This window comes from Bombus impatiens, unplaced genomic scaffold (genome assembly GCF_000188095.3).
Source record: "Bombus impatiens unplaced genomic scaffold, BIMP_2.2 scf_0442, whole genome shotgun sequence".
In the NCBI taxonomy this organism is placed as follows: Eukaryota; Metazoa; Arthropoda; class Insecta; order Hymenoptera; family Apidae; genus Bombus; species Bombus impatiens.
This window is the reverse complement of record NT_176861.1, coordinates 771838-794376: the sequence shown is the minus strand read 5'-3', so window position 1 is coordinate 794376 and position 22539 is coordinate 771838. Positions and strand designations below refer to the sequence as shown.

General features: G+C 39.8%; 2 protein-coding genes across 5 annotated transcripts in view; both read left to right on the top strand.

The window, feature by feature from the left end:
- The window catches only part of LOC112213041 (treacle protein), a 39753-nt gene extending 36817 nt beyond the window's left edge, over positions 1 to 2936 (top strand). Inside the window, exons 11-12 of one of the 2 annotated variants that reach the window (XM_024368441.2) lie at positions 1 to 43; positions 2431 to 2936. In XM_024368441.2, coding sequence (XP_024224209.1) covers positions 1 to 43; positions 2431 to 2648 — 261 coding nt within the window. In that variant the 3' untranslated portion in view covers positions 2649 to 2936. The remainder of the gene's footprint in view (positions 44 to 2430) is intronic. The other variant, XM_024368442.2, reaches the window with a different exon arrangement.
- Positions 2671 to 22539, top strand: part of LOC100740589 (FH1/FH2 domain-containing protein 3) — a 246234-nt gene continuing 226365 nt past the window's right edge. For 2 of the 3 annotated variants that reach the window (XM_024368444.2, XM_024368445.2), the window contains exon 1: positions 2846 to 3271. In XM_024368444.2, the coding sequence (XP_024224212.1) occupies positions 3107 to 3271 (165 nt within the window). In that variant the 5' untranslated portion in view covers positions 2846 to 3106. Of the gene's footprint in view, positions 3272 to 22539 lie in introns of all 3 variants that reach the window. The other variant, XM_024368443.2, reaches the window with a different exon arrangement.

Below are 22539 nucleotides of genomic sequence, written 5' to 3'. Positions count from 1 at the left end.
ACAGGTGTCCGTGGCGTTCAGTGTCGCGGCGGCCGCTCGCGAGGTAAGATACATTGTTGATTGTGTATTTTTTCTCTCATTTTCTCTCTTATCCAGTTTTATGATTCCGCGTTATTTTCGTTCACGTATCGTCGATTAATGTGTGTATCTTGACGAGTGTCGTACGCGATTACGGATCAAGGTGACGCGCGTTTCCGTGCGCGGGAAGCGCGCGTGTCGTTCGCGCTCACTCGAGCTGAGTTTTTGTCGCGCAGACTCCGGTTCGACAGTTCGTTTACTGTATATATCGTTATTCTCCTCCCGGCTCCTGGTGCAGACACTGCTCCAAAAATCGAACATCAACGGCTGGCCGTTACGATCGAGCGATGTCGTTCGATAACTGACCAGTCAGTGCCACAGGTAACGTGAAATTTATTCCATCAATTCGACGTACGTTTGAAAGTGACATTGAAGGAGCTGTCAATTCATTACGAATACCATACGATGATAGCATAAATGAAACTTCTTTGTGAGTCACAAGGGCACTCCAATCGATATTTCTCTGGAATGTCTCGATTAGTTCGGATAGGTTACCGCTGCTACTGGGGCGTGTTATTTATTTTGGAGGTTAGGTTAGTTATGTAGCTTTTAACCACAGGTCCGGTTTACGAAGTTCTCTCGACTTTTTTGTCTGGATCTAACGTGTACGATTGTCAATTAATTGCTGTAGTTCGTAAACACAAGAAACGTATAAATTTTTTGATACGATTTTCGGGGACTTTCGATTGATTTTCGTTTTAACGATCATGTTGTATAAGTTTACCGACCGTTTTAAGTTTCACATTTGTACGTTATAAATCTATTGCGCTTAATTTTTTCTTACATTATTATGAAAGTAGTCGAATCAAGCTCAAACTGTTTACCGTTTCGAATGCTTTCTGGAAACAGTCCGAGTTCCACGGCCGTTCCAGGAATCCTGTCAAAAGAGAATTTGTATTTCTAACGAAAAGTCGACTCGCATATAAAATAGACAGAGAAAGCAACGCCGGGTCGGTGAAATTCCTTTGATAGCGGCATACCGACGAGCATACCGAAAAGTTGGCACCGGCCGTGGAACGGTCGAGATTGTCGCCGGGTCCGCGCGAAAACATCGGTCCATCGTGGATTTGTTGATGCAGACGAGTTTGGAAATCCTCTTAAGCACGATCTTACGTTACGATCGCATCTTGATCGTGAATCTTTCGTCGACTACAGGCACGATTACATTCGTGGCATGGCGCAGACTCGTTTTCCCTTCTATCTTCCTCCCCCGCGTTTCCCTTCTCCCTTCTCGCCATTTTCTTTCTCTCTTTCTCTTCCCCTCTGTCGTCTTCCATCTCTCTCTTTCCCTAACTACCATCTTTCTTTCTCGCTTATTCGGTATTTCTCTCTCTTTATTCTCCATCTCTCTCCTTTTTTTCTGTCCTGTGAGCACCATCGAGCCGGTTCGCAGAAGAGCTAGCCCATGCAACGGGTAAGAACAATGCGAATAAGAGAGGATGACAAGACTGGTTGGCATGCGTGGATAATTGACACTTCGTAAATTTGTTCCGTACGAACGTTGATTTTCTCGCGATTGCTCCTCGAATTGAATGTCGGTGTGAAACGTAGAGATGAAAACGTGAGAATCGATGTCGTTTGATCCATTTTTGTGACACGAACGAATCGGCGGGGCACGGTATTGCGATTCACTGGACACCGTGTAGAAATTTCGCGTCATGCGCGGAGCGTGGAAGATCGATGTTTTTGTATAATACTTCTCGCGCACGAGATAGGTAGGACGCGACGAATCTTATATGTTGGTATGCGTAGATGTATTTGAATTGTGTATATAGAAAATCCGGGGCAATTAGTATGTTTCGTAAATATTTTCGTAGATTTTGTTTGTCAACACTGTTCCCTATTATAGCGAAGAAAATGCGTATGATTTATTAATTTTGATGGATATCGGAATTTTATGGGATAATTTGGTTCATCGCGTCGTAAAGTAAGGTTGAAGAACGCACGGTATGTCAGAGCGTTCGTAACCTTGAAGGTAAATGAAAATTACCTCTTCCGATCATTCCACTTTCGGCCGACAAGCCGACAGACGAGTGAAAGGAAAATCTAAAGGTCATCGACCGTTTGAAAACGACGCGGTTTCTTATTCACCTGGTCACCGGAGTCAAAGGTTGTTACAGTTTCTACATTGTCACTTTTGCACGTACGAACCGTAAACGATTTATTGAGTTTATTTTTTATTATTTCATAACACGTTCTTGAACATGTATTTTTACAAAGAAATTTTAAGAAACTATGTAACTAAAAAAAAAAAAAAAGAAAGAAGATATAAAACTATTTATATTTTCCTTGTTAATATTTCCATCGTAATGTCAATGATATTCACGTTACCATTAAAAACCCACTTTCCAGATACTCACTTCAAACCGATCGATCGATGGAAGAGCGCGAAAAGCTGCAGGGACAAAATAGCGGCACTTTTTCCTCCGTCACGAATCTCCATCGTCGCTCAGACAAAAATAAATCGGCAGCTTTCCACGGCCGCTCGCGGTGTGCCTCTCTTTTTCTCTCTTTCTCTCTCCTGTTCTCATAAAACAAACTCACGAACGGATGAGAAGTGGTCGGAGTAGAGAAAGAGAATATCGGTTCACCGCGATCAAGGTATTCACGTGAGCCTCTGTTTCGTCGTCGAGCCGGTAGACGCGAATGGAACGTGAGGAGGAAGAAAGAGACACGGGGAAAAAGGAACAGAGGGCTGGCGTGAACGGTGGAGACAGCGCGTTAGAGAAAGAAGGAACGAGAGCAAGGTTCGTTTTCTCGGTTGGTTGTAGCCGGCGACTCGAATGAAAATAAATCGGCGGTACGACGAACTGGTTCGTGCGTTCGCGTAAAGCGGTCGTGCGGTCCGGTAAAACAGAGACAGAAGGAAAGAGAAAGAAAAGACGTGTATAGAGTGCGAGTGAGAAAGAAGGAAAAGGACTCTCGCGACGCGAAACAAGCCTGTGTGTTGCCTTCTTTGGATCGTGGAAAAAAAGACCCTATCGGACAACAATCGGCCGTTACGGTCAAGATACAGAGGGCCCGCGAGATGTCTCTGACGTGCCGAGTGCAGTATCTGAATGACGTCGATCCGTTTGCCTATGCGAGCTCCTATCCGGAGCCACCTAGGCCGCCTGTGCACACCTTCAGCGCGACCTTGCCACTAATTAACCAGCTCGCAGCGGTGCATCGACTTCTACGGGCGCCTCATAGGGTGAGTTCATCTTTCTCGCTCCGCAACGACAGCGTTCCTCTTAATTCATCGTTTATCGAGAGATCGAGAGCGAGGGCGAATTAATGCTCCATCAAGCGGCCCGCGGCGCCGCCATGCGGTATCTATCGCGAAAGTATAATTCATAGGATTTTTTGCGCGCCGCTAACGATGTACTTGATTGCTTAAAAACCAACACTTTTCATTTGCTCTTTTTTCTGTCCTTTCTTTTTCGCTCTTTTTTCCCCCTCTTTTAGTTTAATGGTTCGAAGTCTCTTACACGACGATGCTTGCGTTAGATGTTAGACTTAAGCGAGGGGGAATTCAACGACCTACGTAGGTCGGTTAGAACGAACGATGGCAGATCCAGATTCGAGTGGCACTGCTGTGGAAATTTATCAAAAGCGTTGTTCAAATTTCGATGATTCCATAAGGATTGGTATTATGTTCTATATATCTTATGCAGAGTTCTACGTATGACGCTGTCACTTGATAACATATTTGATATTTTAAAAGATGCAACATAGTAAAATTAATTAATTATTCGATTCTCTTTTGTCTAACTGTAAAACGACAACGTTGTCTGTTCCAAACATTAACATCCTGTTAAACGACAAATAGCGTACTGAGAATACATTATCACTACGTAAAAGTGTTAAATTACTATGGTATAAAATGACCACGAACGCAACCTTTTGATAAAGTCCATTCACAGCTATTAAAGCGTCTTACAAAGAAATCGTCGAGCATGTTCGTCATCTATCGCTTACGTTCGCCTCGATAAACGACGTAGATGAATAGCTATGGGAAGAATGCCACGGTAGGTGTTTAAACAAATGTTTTACGATAACGGAAAAATATGGCACGGCTGCTGGTATGGTAATGCGAGGAGATCCATCTGTAACGGAACCTCTTTGAGGGCCGGGGGGACAGAAATTATTCTCATCGTCAGACAGGATTCTCGTTTAATGCTGCCACTTGCTGCCAGTATCAAGGATTCTCGAGATCGCAGAAATTTCCCGCCAGGGACAGGTTTCCTTTTTACTCAACCCTCCCTTAACGTCTGCCTCGACGTGTAATACGTACACGGAAATATATTTATATCCCCGGACAAAATCGCGCCGGAGAGGGATGAATTTTCTTTCCTTGATATTAATATTTATGAAATCCGCCCTGATACCAGTCGGCGTAATGTATGCTTGAAAATTTCAAATAGCCCGAGTTACCGCACCACGGTGGAGGAATAGTCGAATGAATTTTTTCATTGAAGTTCGCGAGGAAGTACTTACCGATAACTCTAGCTCTATCAGGCCATTCCATAGTAATGTTGTTTCTTACTTTGCACTTTGAATTTCTCAGATAGAATGTAACGGTCACTGTATCAGGGTATGCAAATTTACAGTTGACGATTAGAAAAATTGCAAATAGCACCAGTATATAAATGCGCAATGCTAATGAATCAAAAAAGAAATTTTGTTCTATCGATGGAATGCAACGATATAGTTCGAAATGATAGATAGAACGTTTTAACTAAGGAACATGGTAAAGATCATACAAGTATAACAAGAATACGCATTAGATATGGAAATTTCCTTCGGTTAAACTTGAAACAAGTTTTCTTGAGACATAGATTTCAGATTGTACGTTCACATATTTATTTAATCATTTTCTGAAACAATCTTAAATCCTAAAAGAATGTAACAAATACATTACATCCGCGCAATATTATGAACTGTTCGAAAACTTGTGGTGAAATCACTTTCGGAGTATCTCTACTCTCCGATGCCCGGAGCGCCGATTAGATTAATTCCCAATCAGAGTACCATTAACCAAACTACCCATCCTGAAACTTTCTTCGAAACCACGTCTCTTGGTATCACGATGCGGCTCCCCGACGATTTAAGACGACTGCTGATATTACATTGAATCAGTGGAACGGAGGAGGGTCGATGCGATAAATTATATCGTCGAGGGAAAAATGGACGGAAAGTGTGGCCGGATGCGAGGCGAACGATCCTCGTGGCGTTTGCCGAACTTCACCTTGGGCCGAGTAATTCTTCAAAATTTATTATTAGATGTTCGTCGCGCGATATCGAGGCAGCGGTTGCACGCTTCTCAAAGTCGTCTGGTCGGCTAACTATTATAAATCGACGTTATTAAGCACCTAGCCAATGGAGAAATATATGCTTGGCGTATTACGACAGTAAAGAGGGATGAGAGAGGGAGAGGGGGAGATCATAAATTTCGCGCGCGTAACTATATTCATTAATGGCCAGGGGATCTTGTGGGATCTTCTCCGGTTGTCGTTCCCTCAGTTGCTGCTGTTTCTCTCTCTCTCTCTCTCTCTCTCTTTCTCTCTCTTTCTCTCGCGCACCAAGAGAATCCGATTGCGTATAGCTGCGTGGCGTTCGTGGCTCCGCGACCTGGCACGTTTACGTGTTTCATTCATTGGATCGCGCGAGCGTGCTTTGCGTAAACCCGAACAGCATATATGCACATACATACATACATAGATACATGCAGCCGCGATCTCGCGGATAGCTGCGGCTTCGTGCATTCGCCACCGGCTTATCTTTCGGTGATTGTTACTGTTCGCTCGCCGCGTACTGCACGGTAATTAATACCGGTGTAGGCACGCTGAATGTGTAACGAACGATGCCGCACGATTGATGTTGCATAATTTTTGCCACGGTATGCGGAGAGAATTTTAAATTCGTCTAAGTAAGAATTATTATACAGAAAGCGTAAATTAATAAGCAAGAAAGAAAGAGTAATAGAGAGACAACAGGGATAGAGTGTAGTAGACAGCACGCCTTCCAGATTATTGCGATAGAACTTAAAAGAAGAAGTTAGAAGAGAGAAGGACTTAAAAGAAGACAGTACTTGGATCAAAAGAATAAAGGAAGAATGCGTAAGCTTAAAACTGAAAGGAAACAACAAAACGAAGAAGGACAATGGTATCGTTCTTGAAAGAGATCGGTTGTAAGGTATGCGTGACAGCGAAAATAGGATTAAAATGGGGAAAGCCTACAGGGAAAGGACGAAAGTTATGAGAGAGAATAAGAAAAGTCAATACGTCAACTTTTTTACATTTTTCCAAAGGTCCCAACCTATGAGCGTCAGGTCTGTTCGTAAGTATTTACTATGATTCGAACATTCCTCTATTAGAATGTCTCGAAACATTCATAGATCGCGCTATATACTGTCTTTGCATACGGCACAAATGTAACTCATGGACGGAGAATAAAAGATACCAGAACCTTCGATTATTTCGCTCGCGCAATATTCCAAGAGTGGGTCATTAAGTATAAACAGGTTTCCACTCCAATTTATCATCTCGCAAGCGTTTTCTTCCTCCCTCTACAGATAAGATTTGTTCCTATTAAGCATCTACAAACGTTTCGAACGAATAAAACTCCGATATTCTATTATTCTTCTTCGATTGGCCTGGCAATTTTCAGTCCTTCTTCAATTACCGAATTCAAAGTTTTTTCTAGTTAGGAAACAAATCTTTCTCTAGTTAACGTCGCAAGAATGTGTTAAAACAGTTGATAATCCAGTTTCTCGGAGACTCTAGATTTCCAAGGTCTCCGAGGCAGCTCATTGTCATCGTACGTAGAACTCGTTGGGCGCTGGTCCGTTACACGGTGTCGCCTATCATTTTGACAGCCAGCGCTGGAACTGAGCTCGTGAGAGGTCCAGGTCGGTCGGCTGTGTCGCGGTCGCGAAAGTGGTTTTACGATCATGTCCAGATAACTTTGTCGTCGTGACACCTTTGCGGTGCTTGCTTTGACACGCTGACGCGCTTCATTCACCTAATCGTGCACGCGTGCTTTCTGTAAACTGTCCGGTGGGACACGTACATGCACGCGTGTCCATCTGGTGTAGTTAGAATCAGGGACAAACAGCCGGTGACCGAACAATAGACGAAGATATAGACACTATAGACGGTGCTGGAGCGGAGAATGGGCGAACAATGAGAGAAAACGAGAGGGGGAAATGGACGGACAAAGAGAGATAGAATAAAGGAGAAAAAGAGAAGGGTATCCAGAGTAGAGAGAGGTCAGGCGACACGAGCGCAGAAGCGCAGCAAGCGTGCACGTGGTTCCTTTGTTCGTGGCACCGTTTCTGAAACAGCCCTTCAGCCGCAACTATTCTCATAGAGGTCCCGGTGCACGGTTAAATGCACGATTACTGCAGTATCGCTGAAACCTCGGTCGGCCACCTTCGTGACTGCACCACTTTGACCCAATTGCGTCGTCGTGTCGCAATGTTGAACAACACGCGGCTGCCAACGGAGGGACCGTTCGGTCGGTCGCGCGCTATTCCTTCCGCATTCAACGGGCCAGCCACGACCTGTCTCGGGCTACGTTCGTATCCGACTCGAAAACGCCACTCTTCCAGCTTGACGTCCTCCGGATTAACTTGCATGAACTTTCACCGATCATATTTAACACTTCTCAACAGCGTGCTTTTGGTAATCCTCACGCGTCGACCTTTTGCCGTTGGTCGTGACTTTTTATGGTTTCGAAGCGATTTTCTGTCACGATTGTGAGTAGTTCATTTTGGAAACGTTGTCTTTCTACTTGTATTTCACTTGTATTTCATAAGATATATGTGCCGTATTATTGCTTTGGTTAGCTGGAAGCCTATGCGCGATTAATTGATGCAGAGATTGGCTGTAATTTCAGTCTTGATCATAATTTTCTGCTACTGCTACCGAAGAATCTGTTACAACTCTTGCGTAATACTATGTAAGACTTTATATTGAAGCGATGATAGACATTTACGTTCTTCGGCAAATACCGTTAAATACATTTCTTCTGAATTCTACTGCAACAATTTTATTAGCGTCATAGAATTTTAATAAAAGACCATTAATGTTACACAATTACTCGTACAATCTGAAGCATAGAGTAATCATCGAACACTTTCTAAATTTTACATTATTCTTTACGAGCAATGATCGAGCAAAAAACTATCGATGTTCTCGCAATTTAGACGCTGCTTTATTTCCACGAAACCTTTTCTCTTCCTCATCTTTTTCTCTCTACACGTCGAAGCGGATTCGATCGTGAAGAAATTACGATGCGGTTAATTTTAAAGCTGTTTCGGACGTAGCCTGGTGCTTCTGAAAGATTCGAGTGTTCCGAAAGATGCTGGTCGGTACTCTTTGGGCCCTCCTTCGGCAGTTCGCCGACATAACGGGACCGAGAAGCGTTACCCTCACGGCAAAGGAATAAAAAGTACGTTTATGGTCTGAGCATTATATACCTATAGGTACCGTGTGCTGGTGTACCGGTTATCTCGCGAACGTTGTTGGGTTCTTTCCGTGTAACTCTTTTACCTGTCCTTTGCTGCGGTTAAATTCGGCCTCGCCCTTTGCAAAGGCATCCTTGACGCAGCTTCACGATGCGTTTAAAGCGGACCGGTTCAGACGCGGCTAAAAAATCCGCGATTCGAACAGAAGAAGTTCTTTCCAACCAGTTTGCGTTGAGACGGAAAGGATAAGTTTTGTTTTCTGTTAATTTATGGCATAGATATTGTCTAAATATATCGATTATTTTGACATCTGTTTCGCATTTTTCATATTTTAATTTGTATTCGTTTCAAAGATTATTACGAATGTAATAAAAATAATGTAAATATAAATAATATAATGTAAATATTTTGTATCATTTCGTTCGTAAGTTTTGCGTTATTTCACGATGAGAAATCCGTGCCCATAAACGGCATGTATCGAACGGGCTCCGCTTTTTCGCTTATTAAAAGGAAGACGGTTATTTTCTACAGTGTAGAACGGTGGCCACGCATAAATATTTGGTAAACTGACATCCTTAGGAAGAGTCGGTGCAACAGTGTGCACGTACGAGCTGCGAACCGCCTTTTATATTCTTTGACGTTCTCTTTCATAAAAATCCTCTTTACCCTCGCACATTCTGTCGCGCGTATGCTAAAGCAGTGCCGTGCTCCGAATTTATGAGCGAAGCTGTACTCAGGAACCAGAATTTATAGTGCGCATTCTCTCGAATTTATTCCTCGGAAAATGTAACGAGACGCGCCGGTGAATTTACGCGTGTTCTCCGCCGCGATTTTTAACGCGAAACGATAAACATCTTGATCTACGATCGAACGCAAAGGATAACTACGTGGAAAGCCAAACGATCATTTTGCTTTCACCATGATCGATGCACTTTGTCTCCTGTATCGTATTATCCTTGCAACGAGACTCGATGTCCCCCTTGTTAATTATGTCACGATTTCGTTCCATTCGCGGTGAAAGAAAGTTTATCGTTCGTTCGCGACTTAGACGCTTTATATTCTGTAACTTGCAATGATTCCAACGTTATTTGCTGAAATTACGGATAAGCTTTCTTCTTTTTATGGACTCTGCGTGACAAATGTTTTGATTGATTTTTGACGAGGAATTCATATCGAGATTTGACGTGGAGTATTCTTTCAGTATCGTAAAATGCATTTTGTAGTTTCTTTCGATGAGCCAGATTATAAAAAAAAAATTCGAAAAATACGTATAAACTTTTGTGATCGACTACATAGGTTTCCTTGGATAGTTAGATATTCATTTTTGTAGGTTTACAGATATTATGATTTTAGCGAGTATCAAAATTTTATAGTTAGAAGTAAAGATATTAGTAGATTGATGAAGTAAAACTTCTCGGTTCCTTCACTACGATATCCTTGAAACAAGAACCTCTCACAATCCACTGAATAGGATAATGGTTATTTTGCGCTGATATATTTATGTACGTAGATATTTAGATACTTTATATAGGTAATTACTTGGCAGTTAGTAATGCATATTTATACCGAAAGTTCACTCGGTTAGTCACTTGGTTGGTAGCTGCAATATAATTCAATTCATTACGGTAGTTTACTCTAACAAGCTTAAGACCTTGGGTAGTTAATAAAGTAAATTACATTTTCACGTATAATCTTTCGATCTCTAACAATAAGATATGTGCCCGGATTTTAATTAATCCTACTAAATTCATATATTAAACTTTAAGTAATCTAATAGATTAAAATTAATTCTATCTGCTCGTACTACTCCACATACGTAAATACGTTGTAATATTATATAATATTTAAGCGATTCGTAATCGCTTACGTCTCTGGAAATTTGTGATATGTACAAAATAGAAAATATCTCATAGTAGGTGAACCCGATTTATCTATCTTCCTAAGTATATAAAATTTGGTAAACATTCTTAGCCTAATCTAGATCTCTGCCACTTAAAAAAATACGTAAGGTCTAAGCTTAGTAACTCGAAATGTTCCCGACATTCTAAACCCAAATTAACTTAGACGCGTAACCGCGTTGACTCCTTTCCAACGTACTTACACACGATCACCGGCGATTCAGCACCCGAGTCACGGTCACTGAAGTGCTTCAACCTCGAGCAGGCTGCGTATCCACGAGGATCGGCCTTTTTCACGCTACGACAACAGGCGTATCCGCGTTACGTAATATTACAATTAGATCGCGAGTGACGCATTCCAGCGCTTAGCGGCTCGCATAACTCGTCAACAGCGAGTAACCTCGACTGCCTCGATTTGGTGGCAAATAGAGCATGCTCGTCTCGTCCCGTGAAGATCAGTACCGGCACACCGGTTTCAGGCAATCCATTTTTACCCTCTGCATTCCTATTGAATGGTAATGGAGAGTTACGATTGCGATTTATGGCGGCGTTATACTTGGGAGGCTGCGAAATTTCGGTTTTATGGCCGACCGGCTTATCGCGCCGCACGGCAATGGACTGCGAAGTGCAGCACTGGTGCCGTCGTGCCACCGAATAACGATACCAGAAAGAGACGTAAATCACCACGGATGCATTGGGACCCGTCCGTCTCAGAGGATCCTCCAGTTTTTTTTTCTTCTTCATTCCTTTTTCGCTTTGTCTCTCGTCGGTCTACGTACAGCGCAACTACATTGTCGAACTACAATACGTATGCGCCGACTACACAGAAACTTGGCGATCGTTTGTTAGTGTTTGGAGATGTTAGCGGATATAGAGAATTTGTCAACAAATAACAAGCAATTACGTATTAGCGAAAAACACACGTTTGCATCTATAATCGTTTATGAACGTTTTACGTGATGGACGAATTGTAGTAAAAATTTAGAAACACTGGTGTTCATGCGTATCATCTCTGTTAACTGTTCCAACTGTTCATAAACGTTCGTGCATCACTTCTGTGATGGAGGAAACACCCAACAGATCTCATAAAGGACATAACCTAACAAACACGATGATGGTACCCCGCTGGGGGTAACCACCCACATGTTATATTATTATACTGCTATAATATTTTACCAAATGTCCTACTGGACAAATTGTAAAATTTAAATAAATAAATAAAAAAAAAATAACTTTTGTGATGGTGCAAGTAGCTTCTCGGTAGATACGTAGCTTTAGACGATCAGAAAATGGAATTTTATTCGCTCGCTAATATATTTGTTCTAATTTATTCGAATAACGACAGATGATGAGGCGGGATTGAGGGGGGAAATTTAAGTTGGAATGGTTTAACGAGGGATTTGATGCAGGGCTTCTTTTTGGGCGTCTATTTCGAACGGCTGCGAGTTGCAAGGGAATGCTTGGGGTGGGCACCTACAGTTAATGGATGGATGAAAGCAGTCTAGTCGGGGTAATAAAAATTGATTCGGAGCAGTGATTGTGTGTGACAATGGAATTAATAGGCTCAGTTGATGGATTTTTAACACGGGTTAAACGTGATACTTTGAGGGGATTAATTGTCCGCTGAGATCTTTCTCATTCGATGGAGGGTGGCTCGGTGAAACTGGAAAGACTGACGTACTTTATCCACCAGATTATTTTTCCTAATTGAAATCGAGACACTTTAATACGAGGATAGCTTCAACGAAATTAATACGCGACAGGAAATAATAATACAGCCGTCAGGAAAAATGTTCTTCTACGAGATTCGATCAACCTGTATACTTGAAAGAAAACAAATTATTAGAATTCGTAGTGCACAAAATTTCACGAAAGTTAGGTTTCTGCCGATCTATATAGTATACTAAAATTACAAACGAGAAACGGTTCGATGGAACTATAACAATATACAATTTTCTCTCGGAATTTTATATCAGTACATCGTGCATAGACTGGACGTGCATATAATACTATTTATAAAATTTGACCTAAATATCTTTACCTCAGATCTGGCTTGCTTCAATCGGTGCTAAACAATGAAGCCATTCGGAACGAACAAGCAGACACGAAGAGTTCTTCAGAACTCAGTCGACGATCTACGATATTTCGTTCTTTTATTCTTAGCATCGTACGATCGTTACAAGAGCGATTGTAGTCGCTCGAGTTGATAAAAATGTGACGCGAAAAAAGCAGAAGCTAAAACAAACGTTGCAAAACGGTTCGAGGCGTTGTTTACGAACGACTTTCTCCAGAACAATCGGTCCCTACTGCGCGAACCGATCGAGCTCTGTACATCAAGTTCGCGCAGTCACCGTTCCATCATCGTCTGCTGATATTTTTTACAAGAACATCGCGCTCGATCTAACGGACAAAAGGAGTCGCCCTGACGATGAAAAGAAATATCACTTGCACCACGACAAAGAAACTTTCTTTGCTACAATATTGACAATGCCTTGATCACGATTCTTAAGGTGACAAGAAAGAATATAAGTGGAGAACGGAAACTAGAGAATAATGGGCAGAATGGGATGGAATATTGAAATAATGGGATAGAATTACATAAACGAGGATTAAAGGGGATACTTCTGTATTGGAAAATTGGAAAATGGAATGTTTGGAATTTTTCTTTTGTTAGAGGTGAACGTCAACTGTATGATTATTATCGATGGAAACGGATATTGTTAGTATATCGTTATATTATTTTCGATTTTATTTTTATTTCGTCCAATGTTTGAGAAATATTCAACGAAATATTTTGATACGATTACGCGTGTCGTTTATCGGCTCCTGAGAGCATTCGATTTCATAATCGAAACATGGTTTATGTATATTGAAAGAATTTTCAAATTCAATATTTTTTCAACAAAATTTTGAAGAAACGATTCTGCCTTTGGTTTATTTTTGTACATCATTTCGTGCAATATTCCACTATACCTCTTACTGGGTGATATTAATCCTGTGGGACTATAAAATCAAGTTCTTTTTTATATTCTGCTAGATCATAATAACTTTGCGAATACTCAAGAGATTTGCGAATAGATCTTCTACATAAATAAATAAATATCTGACGGAAAAAATTTATAATTTCTATCATTCTAAATGTTACAATAGAATTTTGATTATTTAAACTGATCATAATACGTATTGTTTGACTAATTGAATAATTTTGTCTTCGCACTTCGCAAATTTTAAAACGTCTAAAAATTGTCACGTATTAACGAGTATATGTATTTTCGCGCCGACGTAAGGTGAAGAAAAAAGGAAGAAAGGAAAAAGGCAAGTTTAACGCGATAGAAAGACAATACACTTGCTTTAAACAGCCTACGTGAAACTGGACGCATAAATCGTCGAACGAAGGTGCGCAAAGAACGCAAATAACTTTTCACATGGCTCGCCTCTCTCAGTTTTTCTCAGTTTTTACGTTCTTTCGCGTTTCCCAGTAACAACCCACGGAAAGCCGGATCTCGTTGACTGACAGAACAAACGAAAAGTTCGAGAAACGACGCGCCAAAAGTTTTTCGTGTAACGAAGAAAAGTAATCTCACGGAACGTTGTTTCAATCCGGTTGTTGCGTCGAAATTGTAAATAACGATTTCTCGAAAATTGGCGAAACTTGGTTGGACACCACGCGTTTCCACGGGTCAAATTGATTTAACTTGAGGATATTTATGATACGAGAAGCCAGCCGGCGTAACTCACGGCTGAGATTTGTTTTCGTTGCGATTTTCGAACTGCACTGTACGATGGTCTTTGTTACGTTGCTTGAAAAATTTGAAATTTGCAAAAATTAAGATTTCTCTTTGTTTAGGAAGTTGTGGATTACTTCGACAAAAATTATCTAAAATAATGTTATTACAATTTTAAATTCTTTTAACATTTTGAACTTGCAAAGATCTTTAATGTATTCGTGACTTCTGAACTTCCGCTTTTCTTCTTATAATTATCATTTTTGCGTAAATCGAAAGTTGAGAACTTAATAATTTCAGACAACTGTATTAATTAACAAATAGTAATATCATATTATTTCCTCTTTTTAAATATAGTTTACCGATTGAAAATCATACCCCCTCCATGTAGCTGTTCAAAAAATTCACACAATATATTTTCAAAATTTATTAGCATAATCTGTAGATAAATAACTAGAGAAACTCGCAGAATTTTTAATTCGTAATTACTTTTCTTACTGCGAATATACAGTGGAAACGGTTGCCTTATAGTCGATAACTATCATAAATCATGGTAACAAAAGTAGCAATTAAAATGCAACTGATTAAAAATTTCTTAGAAAATGTATATTACTGCTTTCGTAATAATATAATTAGCTATAAATAAACATTAGCCAATGATCCCATATCCCAGCGTATCCTTATCGTTATTAATACTCTTTCTATTCTGGTTTCTAAGAATACAGTCGAAATTTCTACCGGACCAGGACTGTCTGTACAGTCGCGTGACACCTGTGACATCGTTCACAACTATTTTCGTACTACGTTTCACTCTGTGATGTGGGGCTTTCCTCGAAATTTCGGTGCCTGACAATTTCCCTAAAATATCTTAATGTTATCACCGCGATATCTTCTATTCAGAAAATAGCTCTGTTTGTAGAATAGCCCTCGAAAATCTGTAACTAACTCAACAATCGGTATTTCTATGAACTTCTAATTAGTGGATAAAACACTCTCGTATGATTCTAATAATTTGATACTGTGAAAATGAAATGTACATGGAATCTAGTTGAAAAAACAATTCATCGGAAAATAAAAGCGTGTGCTAATGCCTTTTGCAGTCGTTGTATTAAATTGTCCGAAAAGTGTCTTTCTTTTACAGACTCGTCTTTTACAACGATGCATCTTTATACAAACGTGAAACATAATCTGTCGAACGTTGTGATCTTTATTTTGATAGAACAAAATGGATCATACGTAATTCGATAAAATAATATAAAACGAAAGATGTTGCGCATCCCTTATTTCCTTATAAAATGAAAGAAACTTTTCGGACGACCTAATATAATTACCTAATTGCCTTAATTACAGTATCGATCGGTGGATTTTTGTATACCTTTAGTCAACTAACTGCTATAGACCTCTGATGTATTCCGAATGTTATTTTTCCTCGTGTACGTACACACTGCTCTACACGAATGTCCAGTTTCATTGAAGAGTGTGATTCTTGACGCGACGGTGGAATTTGTTTCGGGAAACGTGTAGAGAATGGACTTTCGGCCGAGCTGTCGCTCGAGCAGACCCTCGTTGCTCGGTTTCGGAGCAAATCGAGTTAACTGCTGGCACTTAACGCGCGGCATTGTTGAAACTGGATAGGGCAACGTTTTCTATGTATTTCAGCTCACTGACTCGCTATACGAGAAAGTATTGTCGGTGTTTTTGTAATTAGATATTACAGTTTTATTTTTCCACTTACTAAAAGTAAAAAAGTATTTGATAATTGAGCCCGCTTAATAAACTCCAACTAGTAGATTTTGATAGAATTTAGCTAAATCGTCTGTGTCTTTCGGGCCACTTTCGACCCATTCGTATTCTTTCGTCGTTAAAGAAGTTCCCTAACTTGGAAAAAAATGTAAAAGAATTGCTATTACCGCGAGATGTTTTACTCCAATTTTACAACAAAATGTTGATTAAAGCGTTAAAGGCTTCATCGAAGCGGAATCTAAATCGAACTAGATAGACCACTGAACGTGCTTTGATCTACGCGTTCCACTAAAACGACAAGGCACCTAAAATTATTCAAATATACTTGAATCTTCGCTATTCTCGATTTCAAGCTAATATTCTCTCGGTATGCGTTGAATCTGGACGAGCAGCGGCAGGTAAGAAACAGGCCGCGTGTTTGGTCAAAATGTTTGCCCCGAAAAAACGTCCTCCGAATGACCTTACCTCAGGCTGTTCATAAATATTGATAAAATGCGCTTCCTGCCGAACGACAGGAGTCGAAAGAAAGGGTAGAAAGGATGGGAGATGCAGAAGGTAGCGGAAAGGAAACGAGCGAAAAAGAGAAGCAAAACCGCGTAGAGTTGCGAGTTGCAACAGAGTCCAGCGACCGATCGAACGATAAAGGCGTTACCGCATTATATTTTCGAGAGCGTGAAATTAATATTCATGAAGAAGCGGTATTGCGAAGGGTAGAGAAGGTAGAAATATGACGGACAGGTTATGATCGAGTAATGCGGCCGTGGAACCGTTCGCGAAATTATTGCAAATTACAGATTTTTGTACGGTTCCCGGCCGAGATCGGTATTTTTGGCACAGTCGCGGTAATAACGACCTTGTTCGATGCGAGTACGCTGTTCTTCGTGTTGGATCGATGACCTCGGTGTGAGATCATTTTTTAAAAAAGTTTTAGTATAATATCGAATTGAGAGAGATCTAATGAATCTTCGCTTTTCTTCGACTGAGTCGTCTTAGCCGTTGATGAAAAAGTTACAGGTTCTCTTAGATTATGCTTACTTCTATTGGTTTATATTGCTTTATATTCCATCGGGTGTTAAGTTGATTTGATAATACTCGGTGTGAGAGCTTCTGGAGAAATTTAAGGTTGGGTATAATGTAATGAATTGCGATCTTTTCTAGAACTGGCCTTTCAAGGTGTCTTGTTGTGGGAAAAATGTTAGGTTTTCTAAGATAACGGTTATTTGGATTCTTGTAAATATCTTATCGCGTCGTGTATTTTGTTAAGCGTTAAGTCATCGATTCGGTAACACTTTTATGATACGTTCGCTGTATTCTATATAAATCTTTTATTGCTTTTATATAGAAGAAATTTTTGCATATGATATGATAACGTCTCAGATGTTTCCAATTGTGAAACATTTTATTCTGATACTAATGATGAAATAGAAACGGACAGAATTATGTGACGATTGTTGTTATCGGATTTTGGTTATTTCGATGAAAAGATTACGTTATCGACACTGAACTCCTATCCGTATTAGTTACAAGGTTACGTCAAAGAAACTACCTTGATCGATATAAATCAAGCAAAGTGTCCTTGAGTTGCTATGGAGTAAGAGTTCTATGAAATAAATGATTTTAAAACTATTCGACATACTCCATTGAACAGAACACATTTCTTCTCAATCATGTTTTTGATAGATAGGATTAGACTCAAAATAGGTATTTATGGTATAGTAACATGTACAATAACTTAGTTAGGTAGTGTTATTTAAAACATAGTGTTTTTATTTTTCCCTTTTTTTCCCGGTTAATTTATTTATCGATTTATTGACCAATTAGAAGCTACAGCTATCTGCTAATTCATGACGCAAACATTAATAACTTAAATACATACGCATGTAAATAAATATAGATAACATATTATCAAAGACGTTTTAAATTAAATTGAGTTATCTTTTTAAAAAGCAGTAGTTTTCTAGTCCAGATTATTTCGATAATTTGTTAAACAATTTTTGAAATAATTCTCGAAAGATTTAGATCCTAAAATTACGTGAAGATACAATTGACTTTTCTATTTTCTCTATGAGAAACAAACGAAATATTGGAAATGATCATAAGAAGTGGAACGTACGTACGATATATTGGAATGACAGACTGAATTTCTGTATGCAGTATCGCGGTGGTATTGTGCCAATATTTGAATAAAACATTGGCTGTCAAAAGGATGTCGAAGGAAAGAATGCTGGAAGGAAAGGAAAACAGCAGGAATTGTGTATTGGTTTTCACCTTGGTTCATTCCTCGACTTTATAAAAAGATCACCTTTTTGATTTTATCTTACGAGGTCACTCTCACCTATTGTTAACCCAAGATAACCTGCGCAGGATCATAAACTAATAAGAATTTTCAGAAATACGAATAAGAATCGTATTTAAAAGAGTGAATTTTCGAATCAAAGTTTGTCAGTTAGTAAGATGTTACATACATATGGTTACTAGCGCGAAGAGTTATGGTTAACGATTATAGACTTCATTCTTACTTGACAGTAATATCCCAAAAGCATAACTGCGCTTGGAAGCGAAAACTCCTAAAAAAATAATGAGGAAGTGAAACCAAAAACCAGGAGAGAGATCGATGTGATTCGGAAGGCTGTAAACCTTAAAGGCTTTCAACGACTCAGCGGGTTGCATCGTTTATGATTCCTTGCGCCCTAAAAATCGTTTTATCGTCTTCGACGAACGTGACTCGAAACACATCGGTCGCGTGAACGTTCTTTCCCCGAATGAATATTTCCAATGATCCGTGAAATCTCGGTTGAACCTTTCTACGGTATCGGACGACGATTTTAATAGCTGCCATGAATCTGACCCATCGTTGCCCCGTTTCGTATCCCCGACGTTTCGCCAGGCCGATCGTCCATCGTGGGAATTCCCGTTGATCCGTGAATTTTCTGCAAATCAAGACCAGGGGGATGGTCACGATCGAGATTTATTCCCGCAATAAAACGGCCGGAAAGTCTTCTTTCTCCGAGGTGTTTTCCACGCTCGGCTGATCGACAGGACTCGCGCAGCGATTTCGCTGGAAATTTTACGCGGTTCGTCGGTCCTCTCGATGCCGGTTGCATTGTCTCGTTGTTAGTTCGGGAACACAATTAGCGCACCAGGTCAGGGAGCGTCATGCTGCCTTAATTCAGGTCTAACGTCTGTCCGCCAGATTGTTCTCTTCCTGTACGCTGTACGGTATTCGTGCGTGTTGTTTTGTGTTTGCATTTCCGTGGCTACGGATCGCAATCGTCTGGGCAGCCAGAACGAAGTTTCGTGTGTGGGTTGTTTCGTTTGTAACACGATATACGCATGTCGATATGTATTAAGATTTTCTCTCTTTTTTTTTTTTTCATTTTCACGTAAATCACCGCGGGGAGAGCTTTACCGTGGTAATTACAACGGCGTAATTGAATCTCGCAATCGGTGGGAAATTTTGATTTAAATCGTATCATCGAGCAGCGATTGCATCGAAAATCGTCGGTGTTCTGGGATCGTTGTTAATTTTCCGAATGTATATTCATTGTACCGGAACGATGTTATTTCAGATAATGACGTGGTTGATAAATCACGCGGGGTCCATCGACGAAGAGGAAGCCATTCGACCAATAATCTAACTTCTTGTCTGATGCAATCTTGTATGATAGAATCTTCTATTTTTGATGTTTAGTTTAGTACGATGGATGGGGCATCATCGTTTTATACTTACGAGACTCACCTTGAAACAGGATGGTCGCCAGATCGGGAAAAAGTTATCGACATAGTTTCACGTGACGACCGGTACGAGCTATAAGAAATCGTACGTATGCCGACACGTGCATTCCACCAGGTAGCACGTGTAAATCGATCGATCGACAATTTCTGTATCGGCATGACTATTTCTCGATAGAAATTTTTTTCTTACGCTTTCTTAGTATTGTTTTGCAAGGCTTCTTTCTCAGTTATCGTTCGATTGTCTATCCTATAAATATTACGGTGTTTCTATCGATATCGTTGAAATATATTCCCATGGAAAGAGGGATCTCTTTTCGTCTCGCGTCTCGTTCCCTCAATTCTATCCTTAAAAATCGATTTAATCATTTTTCTTCGGTTGGAATATTTCTATTGTTCTTCTACTATTCTTTCGCTCATTTTTCATTCGATTGTATCGGGTTATTCGAAAATCTCGTAACGAAATTGAAGAAACGTTTTTAAGTAATGTTGTGTCCAGCTTCGACATACATATATCGTAATGGCTATCTAGAAATTGCAAAATATTTTATTTTCTCGTCGAATTCGTATATGGAAATTCGTATATGGAAATTTCGAAACACATTTACAAGGTTAAACACTTTAAGAAAGAAAAAAGTGGGGTAAAGAAAAATCCCCTCGGCACAGAGAATATACAGAAGTGTGTCACAACTCGAAGCTGTAATTTCCATTCTTTTATGTATTACATAAGGGAAAACGAATATACAAGTCACTTCTAGTCGTTGCGTGCACACGTTATTCGCGTGTACGTGCACGTGGTCAGCAGCGTGAAGGCAAAGTCCAATCACAAAGGGTATCGCAATGTTGCGTTGGCGCGTTCGTCGTAATGAAAAATACGACAATGCGTCTATCTTTCTGGCCCTTCAATTAACGTTCCCAATGTGCGCTGCCACATTCGTGTCGCGGTAGCAAATAAAATCTCCTACTACTTGCTCGTTGTAAAATGGATTATAATTGGCACGATTCCGAATTTTCCGGCGTCGTCGTCGAATCGGTTTGAAAACGCGCGCGTGGCCATCGATTTCTAGCGCGGCGCGGCGCATAATTAATGGTAGATTTAATTGGAGCTCTGGCGCGTATCAAAATTACGCGGAGCGTGGAATTTATCGCGCGGTATCATACAAAGTATCGTTATTTTCGCGCATGCTGCAGAGGGACACATTCGTTCGACGTGAAAAATAACGATGAAATATCGAGGCGAGAAGTAAGTAAAATTGGAATAATTCCGTATCCGATAATTAATCGAAATATGCCAGCTTCATTTATCTCTGCAAATTTCTGCAAGTTTTATTTCTTTTCGTCTTTTTTTCAATAATACTCGGATCTCTGCACTTTTGTATCTTTTCAGCGATTTTCACATATCAATGTCGTAAATATCGAATTGATGAGAAGTTGATTTTTGTGATTAGCCTGTATATACACGCAGCTTTCAATTTTGTTTCGTTCGATTACGCTCCGTAATCGCGTAAAAAGTCAATTTAAAAGGAGTTTGCATATAAGTAGAGGTTAAACTTTGGAATCCTCGTGGACGTGGTCTGTCATAACTAACGCGAATAATCCATACAATTTGCTATTTTATTTCTTTTTACGTTGTCATCCATGTTTATGAATGAAAATAATAAATTACTAAGTGCGAAATAACGTATTCGATAATATGATATATAAATTACTACGATATAATGTATTCGATGGAAAATGTTTTACCACGTAGTCTCGGTTTATTTTTACTTGTATATTCGATTTTTAGCTCTGTTATAAATTACGTCCCACGCTTTACGTACGTATAATATTCGTCATTCGCTCAGAACGTTTCCTGTAACGTTACATATATTGTCTCATCGCTCGAATATTTTCACGCGGTCTAGTTGAAAAAAAAATTGTAATTTATGTAACAAAGAAATTTACGATCCGTAAATTGCGATATTTAAGATCGTTCCGTTAGAGGTTAACAAGAATCTCTAAAAATAGCATTCTTCTAAAGGACAATTGATGCAGCATCGATAACAAACCCATAATACTGACGTCAGGACCAATAAAATCGCCATCCTGTTAAACGGCAAGCACCAGATGCACCAAGTTCCTTCGTCTTTGTCGCTCGGACGGATCAGAGGTGATTGGACATCAAGGTCGATTTATTAAGCTCTTGACTCGCATCATGTTACTTACATGGAGAAAAATCGTTAACAGTACTGTTTGTACATCCGTCTAATCGACGAATTTAGCGTTTATTATATAACGTTTCTCTTCGTTATTTGTCGTGTGTGTAATAATCATCGAGTCGGCAATTTCATACAAAATTTCACAGTGCTTAATGAATAAATTTAAAATTATAAATAGTATTATCGAAGTACGTAGATCGAATACAATCGTCATAAGAAAATTATCATAAACGTTCGTCCGAATACTTTCAATTTCGAAAAATTAAAATTAAAATTCCAGACAAAGTTCAACTGTTCAAAGAATTAATTTGATTTCAACTATAGATATCTACCATCGTCCTGATCAAAATTTATGCGTCGATATTTATAAATATTCGAGGAAAAGTTGTTTCGTATTTAACATAACGAACTATCCTATTTAAGCGAAAATGTCGGCGGTCATAACGCACGAATATTTGCATAGAGTTCCCTAGAAGGGAATAGATCAATGGACGTTAAGCAGCAAATCGACAAAAGGAAATCCGCAGAAACAGGAATCCGCTTTCGAGTTCTCCCTGTTTCTTTTCAGTAAGAGGTTTACGGAACGACAAGTAATTAGGTTGGCTCGCGAGTTTCAGTAATAGTCGCGGTCTCCATATAGTTTCAACATTTAAGTTTCTCATTACAGCGGACTCGTGGTTAGTCCACTATCGCTCGAGAAGTCCGTGACGTTC